Source organism: Muscardinus avellanarius (assembly GCF_963383645.1).
Source record: "Muscardinus avellanarius genome assembly, chromosome: 14".
Lineage (NCBI taxonomy): Eukaryota > Metazoa > Chordata > Mammalia > Rodentia > Gliridae > Muscardinus > Muscardinus avellanarius.
Genome location: NC_137800.1, coordinates 88,605,310 through 88,624,785, shown reverse-complemented (window position 1 = coordinate 88,624,785; position 19,476 = coordinate 88,605,310). Strand labels below are relative to the sequence as shown.

General features: G+C 52.7%; 1 protein-coding gene across 27 annotated transcripts; it reads left to right on the top strand.

Moving 5' to 3' along the window:
* Nucleotides 1-7,679: 7,679 nt before the first annotated feature.
* BAG6 (BAG cochaperone 6) lies at nt 7,680-19,287 on the top strand (the record flags this gene model as incomplete). 27 transcript variants are annotated; one of them, XM_080710833.1, is made up of 25 exons in its annotated part: nt 7,680-7,787; nt 9,816-9,933; nt 10,044-10,240; nt 10,462-10,515; nt 10,668-10,742; nt 12,148-12,386; nt 12,854-12,983; nt 13,389-13,586; nt 13,718-13,970; nt 14,075-14,152; nt 14,258-14,365; nt 14,481-14,593; nt 14,674-14,758; nt 14,947-15,227; nt 16,197-16,491; nt 16,635-16,804; nt 16,966-17,019; nt 17,111-17,213; nt 17,297-17,421; nt 17,569-17,715; nt 17,818-17,877; nt 17,994-18,137; nt 18,215-18,322; nt 18,812-18,958; nt 19,192-19,287. In XM_080710833.1, the coding sequence occupies 25 exons, from the start codon at nt 7,680-7,682 to the stop codon at nt 19,285-19,287; spliced, it is 3,486 nt and encodes a 1,161-aa protein (XP_080566959.1). The 27 variants fall into 27 exon arrangements, with proteins under 27 accessions (XP_080566959.1, XP_080566948.1, XP_080566969.1 ...); XM_080710822.1 differs by having other exon boundaries at nt 14,671-14,758; XM_080710843.1 differs by lacking the exon at nt 10,462-10,515.
* Between the last annotated feature and the right edge of the window lie 189 nt (nt 19,288-19,476).

Sequence of the window (19,476 nt, the reverse complement as noted above, 5' to 3'; positions counted from 1 at the left end):
CTTCAGTGGGAGGGAGCTGCTGCTCTGCGCGGGCGCCCGGTCCTTACCTGTGGTCTACACTGCAGGCTGGCCAGTCCTCTCTGCTTCCAGGCCCCTTGCCTTGACCCTTGACCCTTTCACCTGCTAATGAGTAACTTCAAACTTGTTTTCCAACCCAAGCCTGGATTACTCCCCCTTTCCTCCCCCCTTCTGCAGGTTAGGGGAGTCAGGAGGGGAGTCAGGAGGGGAGCGGAGCTCTGCAGGGAGAGGCCTGGCTGCTCTGGGCCTTGCCTCTGGGCCTTGGTTTTCGCTGCAGAGCTGGGCTGGAGACCTGCTGCGCTGCGTAGCACCAAAGGACAGACGGGACTACACTGGGTCTTTCATTTATTCACTTAACAAATTCTGTTTGCCAGGAACTGGTTAATCCCTGGGGACATAAAAGCTAGTAAGACAGTCCCCTGGCCTTGAAGAAGTCAGGATAGGAAAACAGCTTTGTAAACGAGTCACTGCCATGTGACCTAAGCTTTTTAGAACAGGTATGAACCAGTCCTGGGGCATGAATGGAGTTGAACTTTATATATGTACAAACTTTGGCAAAGATCACAGTATATATAAATGAGTTAATCCATTCAATATTTATTACTATAAGAAAGAGGCTACATAATCTAGTGATTGTGTGTATGAGAGAGAGAGAAAGAGAGAGAGAGAGAGAGAGAGAGAGAGAGAGAGAGAGAGAGACAGAGAGACAGAGAGACAGAGATACTGGAGATTGAATGCCCCCACCCTGGGCATTTTACATCCAAGCTGCACCCCCAGCCCTATTTTATTTTATTTATTTTTTTGCAGGTCTGGGGATGGAACTCAGGGGCATTTGACCTCCGAGCTACATCTCCTGCCCTATTTTTTATTCTTTATTTTGAAACCGGGTCTCACTGAGTTGCAAAGGGCCTCACTAAGTAGCTGAGGCTGTCCTCGAACTGTGATCCTCTGGTCTCAGCCTCCCAAATGCTGGGATTATAAGTGTGCGCCACCACACCCGGCTGCCTATTTTATTTTTTATTCTGAAACAGAGTCTTGCTAAATTGCTGAGGCTAGCCTCAAATCTGCTATCCTCCTGTTTTAGCCTCCCGAGTACTGGGATTACAGAAGTGGGCTACCACACCTACCTAAGAGTTTGTTTCAAATAATATAAAAAAGGACTTAGGGCACTGGGCATGGTGGCCCCTCCAAAAAAAAAAATAACAGTAATGTTTGCAAAAGACGTATTTGTTTCTGGTGAGTAATGCCCTGTTTTTGTGGTGGAACTGAGGACTGAACATGGGCATTTTATCTCTGAGCTGTGTTCCCATCCCTTACCATCCTTTTCTTTCTTTTGGTGCCTGAGGTTGAACCCAAGGGCATTCTTATCTTTTGAGTTAGACTCCCGGTCCTATTTTTTTTTTTTTTTTTTGGTACTGGGAACAGAACCCAGGGGCATTCTACCTCTGAGCTACAACCCCAGCCCTAATTTTTATTCTTTATTTTGAAGCAGGGTCTCACTGAGTTGCAAAGGGCCTCACTAAGTAGCTGAGGCTGGCTTTGAACCTGTGCGATCCTCCTGCCTCAGCCTCCCGAATGCTGGGATGACAAGCATGCGCCACCACACTCAGCTCCCAGGCCTATTTTAATTTTTTATTTGGAAACAGGGTCTAAGTTGCAGAGGGCCTCATTAAATTGCTGAGTAGGCTGTGAACCCATAATGCCCCTGTCTCAGCTTCCTGAGTACTGGGATTACAAGTGTGCACCACCATGCCTGGCTTCATTTTTTAAATTCTGAAACAGTGTTGTGCTAAATTGCTGAAGGTCCTGCAAAGCTACAAAGGTTGACCTTAAACCTGTGATCCTTCTGTCTCAGCCTCCCAAGTACTGGGATTACAAGCATGCGTCACCACACCTAGTTACATTTTTCCCCCCCAGTATTGGGGATTGAACCCAGGGGCCTTCTACCTCTGAGCAACATCACCCAGCCCTATTTTTTACTTTTTTAAAAAAATTTATTTTATTTTAGCCAGGCATGGTGGCACACACCTCTAATCCCAGCATTTGGGAGGCTGAGACAGGAGGATTGAGGTTTGTGGACAGGCTCAGCTACTACTTAGTGAAGCCCTCTGCAACTCAGTGAGACCCTGTTTCAAAATAAAGAATAAAAAATAGGGCTGGGGCATAGCTCGGAGGTAAAATATCCCTAGGTTCCAACCCCAGTACTGCCCCCCCAAAAAAGAAATTATTTGCTTTTTTTTTTTTTTTGCAGTCTTGGAGATGGAACCCAGGGATAGTACCAAATGTGTGAAGCAGTTAATCGGTTAATCCAATGAGATGTGGGGCTTCTTTAATAAGTTATTGAAACTGGGTGTGGTAGTGCACGCTTGTAATCCCAGTACTTGTAATCTCAGTATTGAGACAGGAGGATTGCACGTTTGTGGCCAGCCTCAGCTACTTAGTGGGGCCCTCTGCAACTTAGTGAGACCTGTTTTAAAATAAAGAATAAAAAAATAGGGCTGGTGGTGTAGCTCAGAGGTACAATGTCCCTCGGTTCAATTTCCAGTACTAAAAAATAAAAAAATAAGTTACTGAAAACTCATGAGTAAGCTGGACATGGTAGTACACACTTGTAATTCCAGCATTTGGGAGGCTAAGACAGGAGGATCACTGTTCACAGACAGCCTCAGCTACTGCTTAGTGAGGCCCTTTGCAACTCAAGTGAAACCCTGTTTCAAAATAAAGAATAGGGGCCGGGATATAGTTCAGTGGCAAAGCGCCTGCTTTGCAGGTACAGTGTTCTGGGTTCGATCTCTATTTCCAAAAAAAAAAAAAACTTTAGAAAATAAAGAATAAAAAATAGGGGCTGGGCGTGGTAGCGCACGCTTGCAATCCCGCATTTGGGAGGCTGAGACAGGAGGATTACAGTTTGCGAACAGCATCAGCTACTTAGCGAGGCCCTTCACAACTCAGTGAGACCCTGCTTCAAAAAGTAAAAAAGACTGAAAAATAGGACCAGGGTTGTAGCTCAGAGGTAGAATGCCCCTGGGTTCCATCCCCAGTACTGCAAAAAAAAATAAAAAATAGGGCTGGGGTGTAGCTCAAAGGTAGAATGCCCTCGGGTTCCACCCCTCAGTACTGAAAGAAAAAGAAAGAAAGAAAGAAAGAAAGAAAGAAAGAAAGAAAGAAAGAAAGAAAGAAAGAAAGAAAGAAAGGAAGGAAGGAAACGCATGAGTAGCTGGGCACAGTAGCAATGGCACACCCTCATAATCCCAGTACTTGCTAAACTATAAACTAAGACAGGAGGATCACAGGTTGGAGGACATCCTTAGCAACGAAGTGAGATTCTCAGCAACCTAGTAAGACCCTGTTTAAAAATAAAAAATTTAAGCCGGGCGTGGTGGCGCACGCTTGTAATCCCCGCGCTTGGGAGGCTGAGACAGGAGGATCGCTCAGATTCGAAGCCAGCCTCAGCTGGCTTAAGAGACCCTGTTTCCAAATAAACTATAAAGTAGGTCTGGGAGTGTAGCCTGGAGGTGGAAGGCCCCTGGGTCCCATTCCCAGTACCACAAAAAAAAAAAAAAAAAAAAAAAAAAAGGCTGGGAGTATTGTTTGGAGGTAGATTTCCCCTGGGTTCAACCCCCAGTAACACACACACACACACACACACACACACACACACACACACACCAAAATAAATAAATATAAAAAGGGATGGGGGTACTGCTCAGAGGTAGAGTGCCCCCGGGTTCAGTCCTCAGTACCCAAACTGGGCACAGTGGCATATACCTGTAACCACAGTACTTGGAAGGCAGAGACAGGAGAACCACGGGTTTGAGGCCAGTGTTAACTAGACCTGGTTTCATAATAAAAATATGGGTGGGGTAGCTCAATGGGACAACACCCTGACTTCAATCTCTAGTACCACAAAACAAAAAGAAGCCCCCTTAAACAAAACAAAAACACCACCTCATAAGCTGTCACAGAAACGTTTGTTCCAAGAAGTGAGACTTGCTATGTATGGGCTTGTGATTTAGTTCAAACAAAATCTGGGCAATGGGTATGTGAGTTAGTTTTGCCATTATATTTTGGGGTAACGTTGTTTTTTTACAGCATAGAAGATGAACCCAGGGTGTTTTCATGCATAGTAGGCAGCGGTCAACCACTAACACCCCAGCCCTCAAAAATAATAGTTTTGTTTTGAGTCAGGGTCAATCTATGTTGTACAGGCTGACCTTGAACCTGCCTCAACCACTGGAGTAGCTGGGATTATAGGCCCTTGAATTATTTATTTTATTTTTTATTTTTGCAGTACTGGGTTTGGAACCCAAGGACATCTACCTCTGAGCTACACCCTTAACCCTATTTTTTTTTTCTTTTGCAGTACCAGGGATGGCACTTAGGGGCATTCTACCTCTGAGTCACACCCCTAGCCCTGATTTTTTTTTATTCTTTATTTTGAAACATGGTCTAAGTTGCAAAGGGTCTCACAAAGTAGCTGAGGCTTGTCGCGAATCAGCCTCCCAAATACTGCAATTATAAGGGTGTTCAACCATGCCCAACCCCAGCCCTATTTTTCATCTTCATTTTGAAAAAGGGTCTCACTGAGTTGCAAAAACAGGGCATCACTAAGTAGGCTGTCTGTGAACTGTGATTCTCCTGTTTCGGCCTTTCAAATGCTGATTACAAGCGTGTGCCACCATCCCTGGCTTGAATTTTTTATAAGCTAAAATGCAATAACAGTTTATTGGGGCGATAAAGTAGAACTCAATCCTGAGTCTGGTAGGCCTAGACTTGCCAGTTTTACCACTTAGGTTCAACTATGTGTACTCACATATAAAATGGGTATTAATACTTAGATGTTGCAAAGCTTTTTTTATTTTCCTTTGAGGTACTATGAACTCAGGAGCCCTGTATCACTCAGGTAAATCCCAAACCCTTTTTTCTTTCTTTCTTTTTTTTTTTTTTTTTTTTTTGTGGTACTGGGGATTGAACCCAGGGGCATTCAATTACCTACACCCCCAGTCCCATTTTATTTTGAATTTTTATTTATTTATTTATTTATAATTTTTTTGGTGGTACTGGGGTTCCTGGAAGCCCTTCTACCTCCGGGCTACACTCCCAGACCTATTTTTACATTTTTATTTGGAAACAGGGTCTCCTAAGCCAGTGCGCGCAGTTGGCTTCGAACTTGCGCGATCCTCCTGTCTCTGCCTCCCAAGCGCGGGGATTACAAGCGTGCGCCACCACGCCCGGCATTATTTTGAATTTTTAAACAGGGTCTCAGTGGGTCGATGAGTCTCACCGCTTGATGAGGCTCTCCTGAACCTTTTATCTTCCTCCTGTCTCAATCTCCCAAGTACTGGGACTTCAGGCTTGCACCACCATGCCCGGCTTTATTTTTTATTTTGAAATAGGGTCTCACCTATTTTGAAATAGGGTGTCACCAAGTTGCTGAGGCTGGTTTCAAACCTGCAATCTTGTCTTACTCTTCCAAGTGCTGAGATTATAAACATGTACTGCCATGCCTGGTTATTATTTATTTATTGGCACTAAGGCATTCTGACTCATGAGGCACCCCCCCTCCCCCAGCCGTATTCCATTTGGAAACAGGGTCTCACTAAGTTGCTGAGGCTGGCCTCGACCCTGTATTCCTCCTGCCTCAGCCTCCCAAACACTGGGTTTTTGTTTTGGGTGGCACTTCTTGTTCCTGGAAACCCTTCTGCCTCTAGGCTACATTCCCAGACCTAATATATATATATATATAGAAAAATTTGCGGGTTTGGGGATGGAACCCAGGCAGGGGAATTCGACCTCCAAGCTACACCCCCTGCCCTATTTTTTATTCTTTACTCTGAAAGCGGGTCTCACTGAGTTGCAAAGGGCCTAAGTAGCTGAGACTGTCTGCGAACCGCGATTCTCTGGTCTCAGCCTCCAGAATGCTGGGATTACAAGCGTGCGCCACCACGCCCGGCTTTTTGTTTTGAAACAGGATCTACGTTCTAGAGGCTGGCCGCGAATCTGTGAGCCTCCTCTCTCAGCCTTCCAAGTACTGGAATTACAGATGTGGCCACCGGAACTTTCACTGAAACTGTACTGGCATTTGGTGTAAACCAGTAATTCCAGAAAGACTAGGAAAAGTAGGGGAGGATAGGGCAAGGGAGGATGTGACCCCCACGGACTGCGGAAGCCCCCTCAAATCCTCAGTGCTAAAGTCTCCTTTTACTCCAGTCGGATTCCACGTGCCTCCAAGTGCTAAACTCAGTGCTTTTATTTTCTTCTTCCTTAAATCCTGAAAAGCAGTAGATGGTTAGCTTTCCTAAGACCTGCCGTGTCCCCTCGGCCGATGACAGCCTTGACGCCCATCAGGCCAAACCGAGACCTAGAGCCCAACAACGCGAACGGACTCGGCCCAGCGCGCCAGCCGCCGGCCGCCTACCCGGGAAGGGGACTTCCGGAGATGCCCAGCCAAGGGCGCCGCTAGGGCCGGCGCGAGGGTGGGGGGGCAGAGGCTTAGGTGTCTAGGCCAGTGCCGCCCGAAATCCTCCGCCTGCCGAAGCTTGAACCTAGCTTACGGGGCGGAATTCCCGGTCTGAAAATCTCAAGGTCCAACCAGCAGTCCATAGCATCTCTCGAGGAAGGCGTGGAATCCCTTATAATCCTTTTTCAGGCATTTGTGGTGGCCACCTCAACCGGCCACCGTTCAAGCACGCGCCCGAGCGGAGAGCGCGCGCCCGAGGGAGTTGGGAGGGGGGAAGGTGCTTAAGTGCGTACGCATGCGTAGTGCGGCGCACGCAGGCGCAGTACGGTCCCCCGGGCGACGGCGGCGGCGGATACTCGGGGTGCTCGGCTCCTTCCCATCTAGGCCGGCCCCGGCCCGTCTCTCCCCCAGGAACTCACTGTTTGGGGCCGCAGACTTTCTCATCGTGCCCTACAGAAGTAAATTTTTGGGAACCTGGGGGATCCGGAAGTACCGCCTCGATATTCCCCAAATACGATCGGGGAAACGGAAGTGGCCTTCGGTGGCAGGTTGGGGGAGACCGGAAGTGACGGTACGGTGGGGAAGTCGGGGGCGGAGCCGTCGGGTGGTGGGGTGTGTATGTGTTTGGCCGCGTGTTGGTTGCGCCGCTGGGCTGAAACACGGAGGAAAGGCGGAGGAGGGGGCCAGCCAGGCCGCCGGTCCGGCCCCCCGAGAGTGTCCGCCGTCTCGGGTGTGTAGTGATTTAGGCGGGTTCGATGGGCGTGGCGCGCGTGCGCGAAGCCACTTTCTCCGCCGAGCTTGGCGCGACCCTCCCCTCCCCCGCGTCGTCGCGTTGTCCCTGGCTTTGCCAACTTGTGGGGCCCTTGCCCTATCGCGACCGGTGATGACACGGGTCTCAGGTCTCGTGCCTCGCTCTCCGATCCCTAGCCTAACTGGCCCTCCTTTATTGTGATTGGCACCGTGGAGCCCCTCCCACCTCCCGTCCTTCATCTCCCTATGCCGTCGGTATCCTGCCCTTTGTGTTTCTCTCTCCGTGCCCCGGAATCAGAAGGGGGATGGGGGCGGGTGTGAGCGTGTGTGCTTGTGCAGGAGAAACTTTTTAGGTATTGGGCGGAGATTCAGGCCAGGGAGGCTTCCGGGTATATAAAATTGGCTACAGGCGACAGCGGACCTTCTTCCCTTCTTTCTGCCTTAGAAAGCCATGGAGCCCGGTGATAGTACCAGTACCGCTATGGAGGAACCTGACAGCCTGGAGGTGCTGGTGAAGACCCTGGACTCTCAGACTCGGACCTTCATTGTGGGGGCCCAGGTGAGACCCCAGTGCTTACGAAAGACACCCATTAGCTCTTCTTCCCTTAGACTGAGGGAAGGGTTAGGTTTTCTTGTCTTCAAAATTGTCACTAATTTCTTTTGTTCATATTCTAGGTAGAACATTTTTTGGTGTGTTTTGTTGAGTGTGGTAGATTTCATTCCGCCTTTCTTCACCTTGAGAGAGCTCAGTGAAGAGGAATGTGGAATCTATGTGATTACAGATTAGGTGGACCCCAGCTTTTGGGAAGGGAAACAACAGGGACCTCATACAAGTGTTTCTTATAAACATATTGATCATAGCTGTATCCTGTGTTTCTAAAGACTGGAAATTAGAAACACATAATGCAGGTAGAGTCCTGATAGACTGTTGAGTAGAATTACTATTTTCCGTGGCCTCATGTGAATCTTTTGAGTTTAATGTCACAGATCCAATTGTCTTGTGTTTTTATTTATATCTATATATCTACTTATGTATTTCTTTCTCTCTCTAATTTTTTTCATAAGGTATTGGGGATGAAACCCAGGGGCATTCTACCTCTGAGCTATACCCCTATTTTTTATTCTTTATTTTGAAACAGCGCCTCACCATGTTGCGGAGGATCTCATTAAGTAGCTGAGGCTGGCCAAAAACTGTGATCCTCCTGTCTCAGCCTCCCAAATGCTGGGATTACAAGCATGTGTCACCACACCTGGCTTCCCCCCCAGCCTTTTTAAAATTTTGTTTTAAAACAGGGTCTCCTTAGGTTGCTGAGCGTCTCACTACATTGCTGAGTCTATTCTTGAACTTGAAATCCTCCTATCTCAGCCTCCCAAGTACATGGTAGCATGCACCACCATGCCTGGCCTAACCCTGTGATTCTTAAAAGTAAAATTAGCTGGTTGGGCCATGATTTTCTTTCTTTTTTTTTTTTTTTTGGTGGTACTGGGGGTGGAACCCAGAGGCTTTCTACCTCCGGGCTATACTCCCAGACCTTTTTTATATTTTATTTGGAAACAGGATCTCACTAAGTTGCTGAAAGCCTCACTAAGTAGCTGAGGTTGGCTTTGAACTCGTGCGATCCTCCTGTCTCAGCCTCCCAAGCATGGGAATTACAAGCGTGCGCCACCACACCCGGCTTGGGCCATGATTTTCTAGAACACATAATTAAGAAAATCAAATTGGCTTTTGTGTCTGGGCATAGGTAAATACTCTGGAACTCTCCAAAAATCATTTGTCTGGTTAGGACAGGTTTTTTTTTTTTCCTTCTTTTCTTTCCTTTCCTACTAAGGTACCCCCAGCCTTTTGTCTTCTCACCTTCTTCGTGGGTAGTTTTCTCCACTCCATTCTCCTTTCTATTGCTCTTGAGATTGCAGGGGATAAATAAACTTCTGGTGTTATTTTGTGCTTGTCGAGGGGCTACTGGTAGCTCTTGACTCATTTTTCTTCTTTAGGAGCCAGGCAGAGGAGGTGAGAAGGAATGTCAGTTGGCTTGATTGTCCCCGATCCATGCTGTCTTTTCCTGGGCTTATACTTTCACCTTAATTACGTTTGTTGTCTATTTTGACAGGTGTTGTCTTGGGTCATGGCTTTGCATGGTAATTACCCGATGGTGGAGAAAGTTGGGTAGTGATTCTGTAGTGGTTTTTTGTATGTGCGGTACTAGGTGTGGAACCCAGGGGCCTTCTATCTCCGGGCTACACTCCCAGACCTATTTTATACTTTATTTGGAAACAGGGTCTCACTAAGTTGCTGAGAGCCTCACTAAGTAGCTGAGGCTGGCTTTGAACCTGTGCGCGCCTCCTGTCTCAGCCTCCCAAGCAGCGTGCACCGCCACTCCCATCTTTAGAGTGGTTTTAATTTGTCTACATCCACAAGTCAGTCGTCCCTCTTCTGGCCTTCCTTCCCTCCATTCTCTGACTCCTCTTCTTCCTTGCACACCGCCACTCCCAGCTTTAAAGTGGTTTTAATTTGTCTACATCCACAAGTCAGTCGTCCCTCTTCTGGCCTTCCTTCCCTCCATTCTCTGACTCCTCTTCTTCCTTGCAGATGAATGTGAAGGAGTTCAAGGAGCACATCGCTGCCTCTGTCAGCATCCCCTCAGAGAAACAGCGGCTTATCTACCAGGGCCGAGTTCTGCAAGATGATAAGAAGCTCCAGGAATACAGTAAGGGGTGTGGGGGCAGGACAGGTGGAGGCTGCTGTCCTCAGGGCTGAGCTGCAGCCATCGCTTTACCCGCTTACACAGTGTTGCGATGTGCATCCTTTTTTCTGCAGATGTTGGGGGAAAGGTCATCCACCTGGTGGAACGGGCGCCTCCTCAAACGCAGCTCCCTTCTGGAGCATCTTCTGGGACAGGGTCTGCCTCGGCCGCACATGGTGGGGGACCCCTGCCTGGGACTCGGGGGCCGGGGGCCTCTGTTCACGACCGGAATGCCAACAGCTATGTCATGGTTGGAACCTTCAATCTTCCTGTAAGCTTGGGTTTCACACGAGAGGGTTTTGTGGGTAGTTTTGGTTCTCATAGCAGCAGGGAATGCATAAGATAGGTGTCTCGGATTGGGTTTGGAGGGCCCTTCGGTCTAATGTTGGCCTTGGTCTTTGGGGGAAAGGGGTGAGGTTCCAGAGAAAGACGGAAGTATGGAGGCCTTAGTATTGGCTTCTCCCAGAGCAACTTCCCTTACCCTTTCCCCAGAGTGACGGCTCTGCTGTGGATGTTCACATCAACATGGAACAGGCCCCAATTCAGGTATTGAGGGCCTGGGAGGGCCAGGGAAGGGGATCTGGGAGAAGGAGGCCATGAGGAGGGCGGGGCCTGGCTGAGAGGTGCCGGGACGTGCTGTGGTAGGTGTTGGGGCATATGCTTCACCTTGGACTCACTCAGTCACCCCTCTCCTGTAGAGTGAGCCCCGGGTGCGGCTGGTGATGGCTCAGCACATGATCAGGGACATACAGACCTTACTGTCCCGGATGGAAGTAAGTGGGCCTGCCTGGCTAGGGCTCCCCAGCCCCCGTTTCTCCTAGCCTGGGGGTGGGGGCATGACTGGACACATTTGGTCTTCCTAATCTGTCTTCTCTGCAGTTGGTGTTCTTTTAGGCAGTAAATGTATCGTTGTGAGTCTATCTTGTCCCTGGCTTTATGTTTGGTTTCTGGGAAGTTTGTTTCAGGTTTGTCAGATAACTTTCATAGTACCTTTTCAGTGAAAGGAGGATCTCCGGAGTTTTTTTTTTTTTTGTACTAGAGATTGAACCCAGGGTCATTTTATATCTGAGCTACGTTGTTAGCCTTGTTCTGTTTTATTTTACTTTGTTTCTTAAAATTTATTTGTATATTTTTGTGGTTAAGGATTAAACCTGGGGATGTTCTATGACCTACACTCCAGCTCTATTTTATTTTTTTATTTTTAAAACAACCTCAGCCGGGCATGGTAGTACACGCCTGTAATCTCTGTACTTGGGAGGCTAAGACAGGAAGATCGCAGGTTCAGGGACAGCCTCAGCAAGTAGTAAGACTCATCAACCTGTTGAGGCCCTGTTTCCAAATAAATAAAATTGGGGTGGGGGTGTAGGTCAAAGGTAGAATACTTCTGGGCTCAGTTCCCAGTACCACACACACACACAAAAAAAAAAAAAAACCCAAAAAATCCAAAACAGGGTCTCACTAAGTTGCTGAGGACCTCACTAAGTTTTTGAGGCTCATCTCAAACCTGCCATCCTCTGTTTCAGCTTCCCAAGTACTGGGATTACAAGTGTGCACCACCATGCCCAGCTAGCATATTTTATATTAAAGCAGGATCTCACTAAGTTGCTGAGGCTGGCTTCAAATACGAGGTCCTCCTGTGTCAGCCTTCCAAGTACTGGGATTTAAAGCATGTGCCCCTCCATTCAGCCTCCATTTATTTTTGTAGTACTGGAGATTGAATCCAGGACCATTCTACCTCTGAGCTACAACTTCAGCCCCATTTCAATTTTTTTAGTTTGAAATAGGGCTTCACTAAGTTGTAGAGGGCCTCACGAAGTTGCTGAGGCTGACTTAGAACCTGTGATCCTCCTGTCTCAGCCTCCCAAGTACTAGGATTACAGGCATGTGCTGCCACGCCTGGCTAATAGCCCCATACTTTTATTTCTTAATTATCATGTTCAGTATTAGGATGTCTTCGTTAGTTTGCGTTGTGTTTACAGCCTGTGGCCTTTGGTTTTCTTTGTGGAGGTTGTTAGATGTTCACTGTGCCAGTCATGTACGGGTGCCGGCAAGTCGCAGAACGCAGTCTCGCCTTTGAGAGCCTAGTTAGAGCACTGTTTTTCTTCGTACTCCTTTGGCCTGTGTCTGAGTCTGCAGCAGTCTCATCCTGTCTTGGTGTCCTGCCTTGCCTGCTTTCAGTGTCGAGGGGGCCCCCAAGCACAGCACAATCAGCCACCTCCACAGACGTCCACTGTGGCCCCAGAGCCAGCAGCCTTGAGCTCGCAGACATCAGAACCAACTGAAAGTCAAGCACCTTCTCGGGAGCCCATGGAGGCAGAAGAGGTGGCAGAGCGGGCCCCAGCTCAGGGCCCAGAGCTTGCACCGTCTGGCCACGCCCCAGCAGGCCCAGCGCCTGCCCCAGAGACAAATGCACCCAAGTGAGAGGTGGAGGGCGCCCTTGGGGTGGGGCGGGATGGGGTGTGCTAAGCGCAGTGGGAGGACTAGGCCAGGGATGGTGGGAGGACACTTCTTGGGGGATTAGGCGGGGAGGGGTGGGCTCTCGGTGTGGGTGAGGACCTCAGCTGGTAGCTGAGCCGAAACACCCCCTCTCCAGGGCAGGGAGGGCCAGTGGTGCCTCCCGAGCCTCATCAGAGTTCTCCCTGAGTTCACACAGGCCGTGCCTCTTGTAGTTTCTTGCCATGGTTGATGGGATTGCGGTGGGAAGGCTGGAATAGTTCGTCTTGTTCTCCCATTTCCCACGGGTGGGGGCAGAGAACCGAAGCCCTTCTAGCCCCAGAAGAGATTAGCCCAGGGCTCTAGGAGGTCAGGGAGGGAGCGAGTGGACGTGGCGTGGTGGACGACAGGGTGGGTCTGTGAGCTCGGCTCTTGCTCTCGCTGTCCACAGCCATCCATCCCCAGCCGAGTACGTTGAGGTGCTCCAGGAGCTGCAGCGGCTGCAGAGCCGCCTCCAGCCCTTCCTGCAGCGCTACTACGAGGTCCTGGGCGCCGCTGCCACCACGGACTACAACAACAACGTGAGCCCTGTGACGCCCTGCCCTGCCCAACAGAACAGGTTGAGGCTGATGACCCGCGACTCCCCAGAGAGCATTGCAGCAAAGTCCGTGTAGGCACGCAGGTGGCCTGCCCTCCCATAGGGGCTCATCTGTGCTGGATGCTGTCCTTGTACCCTGTATCCCTAAGCTTAGGAATTCTGCAGAGTAAGGGAGGTTACTGTGATGAGTTAGTGATTCCTTGAAGAACTCGTCTTAAGTTCCTTATGCGTATAAAGCAGAACTTTCTTGTAAAACATTGAGTGTGTGTAGGCTTCCGGGGACATGACTGTGGCCCTGGGGGGCATAGCGTATCCTCCGAAGGCATTGCTGTCATTAGTGGGCGAGTCCGGCTGACCGTGTCCTCTTTCTGTGTTTGATGGGGCGCAGCATGAAGGCCGTGAAGAAGACCAGAGGCTGATCAACTTGGTGGGAGAGAGTCTGCGGCTGCTGGGCAACACCTTCGTGGCTCTGTCTGACCTGCGCTGCAACCTGGCCTGTGCGCCCCCGCGGCACCTGCATGTGGTCCGACCCATGTCCCACTATACCACGCCCATGGTGCTCCAGCAGGCGGCCATCCCCATCCAGGTGCTCCAGCAGGCGGCCATCCCATCCAGGAAGGACTGGGGTGGTGGAGACACGCGCAGGGGACGGTGGGCGTGCTGTGGGTCAGGCTCTTGTGTTTTACTCATTCTTGCCTGTTTATCTCTCTCTCCCAGATCAACGTGGGGACCACTGTGACCATGACAGGGAATGGGACTCGGCCCCCCCAGGCTCCCAACACAGAGGCGGCTCCCCCCGGTGCTGGGCAGGCCTCGCCCCTGGCTCCACCTTCTGCCACTGTCGAGTCCTCCAGTGAGGGGGCCCCTGCGCCGGGGCCGGCGCCGCCCCCAGCCGCCAGCCACCCGCGGGTGATCCGGATTTCCCACCAGAGCGTGGAGCCCGTGGTCATGATGCACATGAGCCTTCCAGGTGAGCTGGCCAGTGGCGCGGGTAGGGAGGGCCCGGGGACAGTGCCCCCAGTGGGAGGTAGCCTCGGCCCACCCGTCTCAGGGCCATGCTGCTGTCTCCCCCAGATTCCGGCGCACAGCCTGGTGGCGTCCCGAGCACTCCCTCCGGCTCCCTAGGACCTGCCGGTCATGGCCAGACCCTGGGTAAGAGCAAGGTGCCAGCAGGCTGAGCCTAGAGAGGGCTAGGGCTAGGGCTGAGCGGGCGGGCGCAGGGTCCAGGTTCAAGGTTACATCAGACCCGCCCCCCAGGCTCCACCCTCATCCAGCTGCCCTCCCTGCCCCCTGAGTTCATGCACGCCGTCGCCCACCAGATCACTCATCAGGCCATGGTGGCCGCTGTTGCCTCCGCGGCCGCAGGTAACGACCTGGAAGGGGCGGCCTGGGAGGTGGCCAGTCCATGGTGGCGGTGCTGTCAACTGCGGGCAAGGGCCTGGCCCTCAGCCCTCTTCTGTCTCTCTTCCGCTTCCCACAGGACAGCAGGTGCCAGGCTTCCCCACGGCTCCGACCCGGGTCGTGATTGCCCGGCCGACCCCTCCACAGGCACGGCCTTCCCATCCTGGGGGGCCTCCAGGCTCTGGGACTCTGGTGAGCAAGGGTGGGGAGGAGTCGGGGGAGAGTCCTGGGAAAGGCAGCGCTGAAAGCCACCTCCTCCCTCTTCCCAGCAGGGCACTGGGCTGGGCACCAATGCCTCGCTGGCCCAGATGGTGAGCGGCCTCGTGGGGCAGCTTCTAATGCAGCCTGTCCTCGTGGGTGAGTCCTCGCCAACTGGGGACCTCTGTGACTCTCAGGGCTGACTCCCTCCGTGGCCTGCTCCCCCTCCCCTCTTCCTGCTTCCTCCCACATCTCCCTGGTTCTTGCTTCTGTGCCAGAAAGTTCAGATGGGCTGCAGTGGTGTTGGGTTCTTCTTCAAATTTCACCTTTCTCTTGGTTGCCAACAGCTCAGGGGACCCCAGGAATGGCTCCACCGCCAGCCCCTGCCACAGCTTCGGCCAGCGCCGGCACCACCAACACCGCGACCACAGCTGGCCCTGCACCTGGGGGCCCCACCCAGCCGCCCCCTCAGCCGCCTTCGGCTGACCTGCAGTTCTCTCAGCTCCTGGGGAATCTGTTGGGGCCCGCGGGGCCAGGCGCGGCTGGACCTGCCGCGGCTTCTCCTACCATTGCCGTGGCCATGCCTGGTGTCCCTGCCTTTCTCCAGGGCATGACTGACTTCCTGCAGGTGACTGACTGGCTTGCCCTTGGTTGTATCCCTCTGGCCCCTGTCCAGCCCATGGACAGTACCCCTGGGGACCAGTCAGGGAAAGTGGCCTAGGAATTCCTTGATTCTGAACCCTCTACTAAGAGATGAGAAGAGAAACGAGGGCCGGGATGGAGAGCATGGTAGTGTCACCCCCTGATCTAAGCCACAGAAGAGAGATCATTGCTCAGTCCAACTTTGTTTCTAAATAGTCTGCTTGAAGAAGCCAGGACTAAACCTGGCGTGGTGGCGTACACCCAGAACCCAAGTACTTGGGAGGCTGAGACAGGAGGATCACAGGTTCAAGGACAGCCTCAGCAACTTAGTGAGACTTTCAACAACCTAGTAAGGTCCTGTTTCAAAACAAAAAAGGGGTGGGGGTTATTTTTGGCAGTAGAACGCCTTTGAGTTCAATCCCCAGTACTAAACACACACATAAAAATTGTAAGACTAGTGTGTCTGGAATCCCAGTATTTGGGAAGCTGAGACAGGAGGATCGCAGGTTTGAAGTGAGCCTCAGCTACTTAGTGAGAGAGACTTTTTCAATATAAAAGATAAAAAAGGCTGGGGAGAGCTGGGCACGCTTGTGATCCCAGCATTCGGGAGGCTGAGACCGGAGGATCGTGGTTCATGGACAGCCTCAGCTACTTAGGCCCTCTGCAGCTCAGTGAGACGCTGTTTCAAAATAAAAAATATGGCAGGAGTTATCTCTCGGAGGTTGAACCCCCCCCCCCCCCCGGGTTCCTTCCCCAGACCCGCAAAAAAGGGGGTCTGGGGACATAGCTAAGAGGTAGAACACCCCTGCGCTCAATCCCCAGGACCAAAATAAAAAGGGAAGTAAAGACCTGAATGTGGTGTATTATTCCCTTTCCAGATTCTGCAGCTTTGTGCTCTTTGTTGCAATTCTGTCCTCCTCACTGGGGCTGCTTTTACTCCCTCTCTGTTTACCAGGCAGCACAGACAGCCCCTCCACCTCCACCGCCCCCGCCGCCCCCACCGCCAGCACCCGAGCAGCAGGCCGCACCCCCGCCAGGGTCGCCCTCTGGTGGTGCAGGGAGTCCCGGCGGCCTGGGGCCCGAGAGCTTGCCTCCGGAGTTTTTCACCTCAGTGGTGCAGGGCGTGCTGAGCTCCCTGCTGGGCTCCTTGGGGGCCCGGGCTGGCAGCAGCAGCGAGAGCATCGCCGCCTTCATCCAGCGCCTCAGCGGCTCCAGCAACATCTTTGAGCCTGGGGCCGATGGGGCCCTCGGTAAGCCAGAGGGCAGCGCTGCACCGCGGCCGTCTCCAGGCCAGGCAGCCAGGAGGGTGGGCAGCCTCTGTTCAGGGGTAAGGCTGAGGGGCTGAGGACAGGCTGGGTGGTAAGGTGGTCGCTAACTTCAGTCCTGTCCCCAGGATTCTTTGGGGCCCTGCTGTCCCTTCTGTGCCAGAACTTCTCCATGGTGGACGTGGTCATGCTTCTTCATGGGCACTTCCAGCCTCTGCAGCGGCTCCAGCCCCAGTTGCGATCCTTCTTCCACCAGCACTACCTGGGTGGTCAGGAGCCCACGCCTGGTAACATCCGGGTAAATGAAGGCCTGGGTTCAGAACGTCTTCGGTTCTTTACCTCTGCGTTATCTGTCAGTTAAAGCTGCGGCTGCCCCAGCCTAAGCCCTGGACTCACTAGGGGTTGAAGGGAAGCCTTTGAAGCTGAGGCTGGGGACTCAGCCTGGATGTTTCCCCGTAGATGGCGACCCACACGCTGATCACTGGGCTGGAAGAGTACGTGCGGGAGAGCTTTGTGAGTAGCGCCTCTACACTGCCTCCTGCCGCCGCCTCCACCGCTAGTCACGGGCTTCCTGATTGGGGACCTTTTGTGTCGTGTCTTGCAGTCCTTGGTGCAGGTGCAGCCAGGTGTGGACATCATCCGGACAAACCTGGACTTCCTCCAGGAGCAGTTCAACAGCATTGCCGCCCACGTGCTGCACTGCACAGGTCAGGGTGGCGGGGCCGGGCGACGGGGCGCCCCTCGCGCAGGGCTGCTGGCCTCAGCGTCCCCCCTCACCTCTTGCCTGCAGACAGCGGGTTCGGAGCCCGGTTGCTGGAGTTGTGTAACCAGGGCCTGTTTGAATGCCTGGCCCTGAACCTGCACTGCTTGGGGGGACAACAGATGGAGCTTGCTGCTGTCATCAATGGCCGGATTGTAAGCACCACCCAGCCCGCTCCCCAGCCTCTGGTTTCCTGCAGTTTTCTTTCTTCTTTCCACTCTGACACCTGTTGCCCTGGATCTGGCAGTTGTAAAAGCTGTTGAGTGAGGGCTTTGTGTTCCAAGTCTGCTTCCCGTCCTCAGCGGCGCATGTCTCGCGGGGTGAACCCGTCCTTGGTGAGCTGGCTGACCACGATGATGGGACTGAGGCTCCAGGTGGTCCTGGAGCACATGCCTGTCGGCCCCGAGGCCATCCTGCGATACGTTCGCAGGATCGGTGATCCCCCTCAGGTAAGGGGCTGAGGCCCGTGGGGGAGGCGCTAGAGGGCACCGGAGGGGTCTTGGGGGGTCTGAGAGGGCTGTTTTGTTCTCTTTCCCCGTCGACTTTCACAGCCACTTTCTGAGGAGCCAATGGAAGTTCAGGGAGCAGAAAGAACTTCCCCTGAGCCTCAGGTACCAGGAGGGGCCGGAGCGAGGGAGGGGCCTGTCGATGCAGGGAGGAGGGCTAGGGAAGAAGGGTGGAGGCTAAGAATTCTGAAGTCTGGGTCTTCCGCTGGCCTGACTCCCAGCGGGAGAATGCTTCCCCAGCCCCAGGAACAACCGCAGAAGAGGCCATGTCTCGAGGCCCACCCCCTGCTCCTGAGGGGGGCTCCCAGGATGAGCAGGATGGCGCCTCAGCTGAGACAGAGCCATGGGCAGCCGCGGTCCCCCCAGTAAGTAGCAGGAAGTGACCTGGGGGGCCAGGGTAGCTGTAGGCTATGGGATTTACCTTGTAATCTTTTCCTTCCAGGAGTGGGTCCCTATTATCCAGCAGGACATTCAGAGCCAGCGGAAGGTGAAACCTCAGCCACCCCTGAGCGACGCCTACCTCAGTGGCATGCCCGCCAAGAGACGCAAGGTTGGTTCGCCTCTTCCCTGAAGATCTCTGCCCAGGCTCCCCTGCCATGCTGCTGAGCGAGCTGTTCCCAGCTGGGAGCTTTCCTAGTTGAGTGCCCTCATTTAACAAGGAAGCCTTCTTGGGACACACTTGCTCGTGGGTGGTACGTAACCCCTGGGACGTCACTCTGCCTAGTCCCTCGGTTGCCTAATCCCCAAGTGACTAGAACCCATTTTCTCTCGAGGTGGGCTTCCTCTTGGGGGGTAGCTAGCTCTGAACCTCGATGGCTTGAACCGTTCAGCCCATGTTTGAAGAGCAAGTTCTGCGCATTCAGACATTGTTTTGGGGCAGAGCCGCTTAGGAAGGTGTTTGTGCTGTCTGGCCACACGCGATCTGTTCCCTGCTCTCCGCTAGCGTAGACACTCTGGTTGACTCATGGAAGGGTGAGCTGGGTGGTGGCATTGGATCTGACGTTGATCCTCTTTTCCCTCCCGACCCCCTGTCCCCCAGACGATGCAGGGTGAGGGCCCCCAGCTGCTGCTCTCAGAGGCCGTGAGCCGGGCAGCTAAGGCAGCCGGAGCTCGGCCCCTGACGAGCCCCGAGAGCCTGAGCCGGGACCTGGAGGCACCAGAGGTTCAGGAGAGCTACAGGCAGCAGGTGCCCCCACCTTAAAGCAGAATAGGGATGGTCTAGCGGGAGGGGTCGGGTTAGGGTCCCTCTGCCCTGGATTCTCTCAAGACACAAGTGGTTTTCCAAAGCTTCCCCTGGCGGCATTGTTGACAGTGTGGCTGGTGGGGTAGGCGCTAGCCCCCGAGGGATGGTCTAATTGCTTGCTGGGATCTCCGGGCGTGGTCAGTGCTTCTCTGACCTTGCTTGTTTTCTCTCTCTAGCTCCGGTCTGATATACAGAAACGGCTGCAGGAAGACCCCAACTACAGTCCCCAGCGCTTCCCTAACGCCCACAGGGCCTTTGCTGATGACCCCTAGCCCTTTGCTCTGTGGCCCTTTTCCACCCGGGGACCATCCCCCTTCCCCTCCTTCACAGTATTTAAGAAATAAAAGTCGGATTTTCCTGGCTCTGTTGTCTCGATTGTCTTGAGCACTCGAGTCCCTCAGTCTTTTGTGAACTTTTTTTAAATTTATTTTTTGTAGTACCTGGGGGTGGAACCCAGGGGC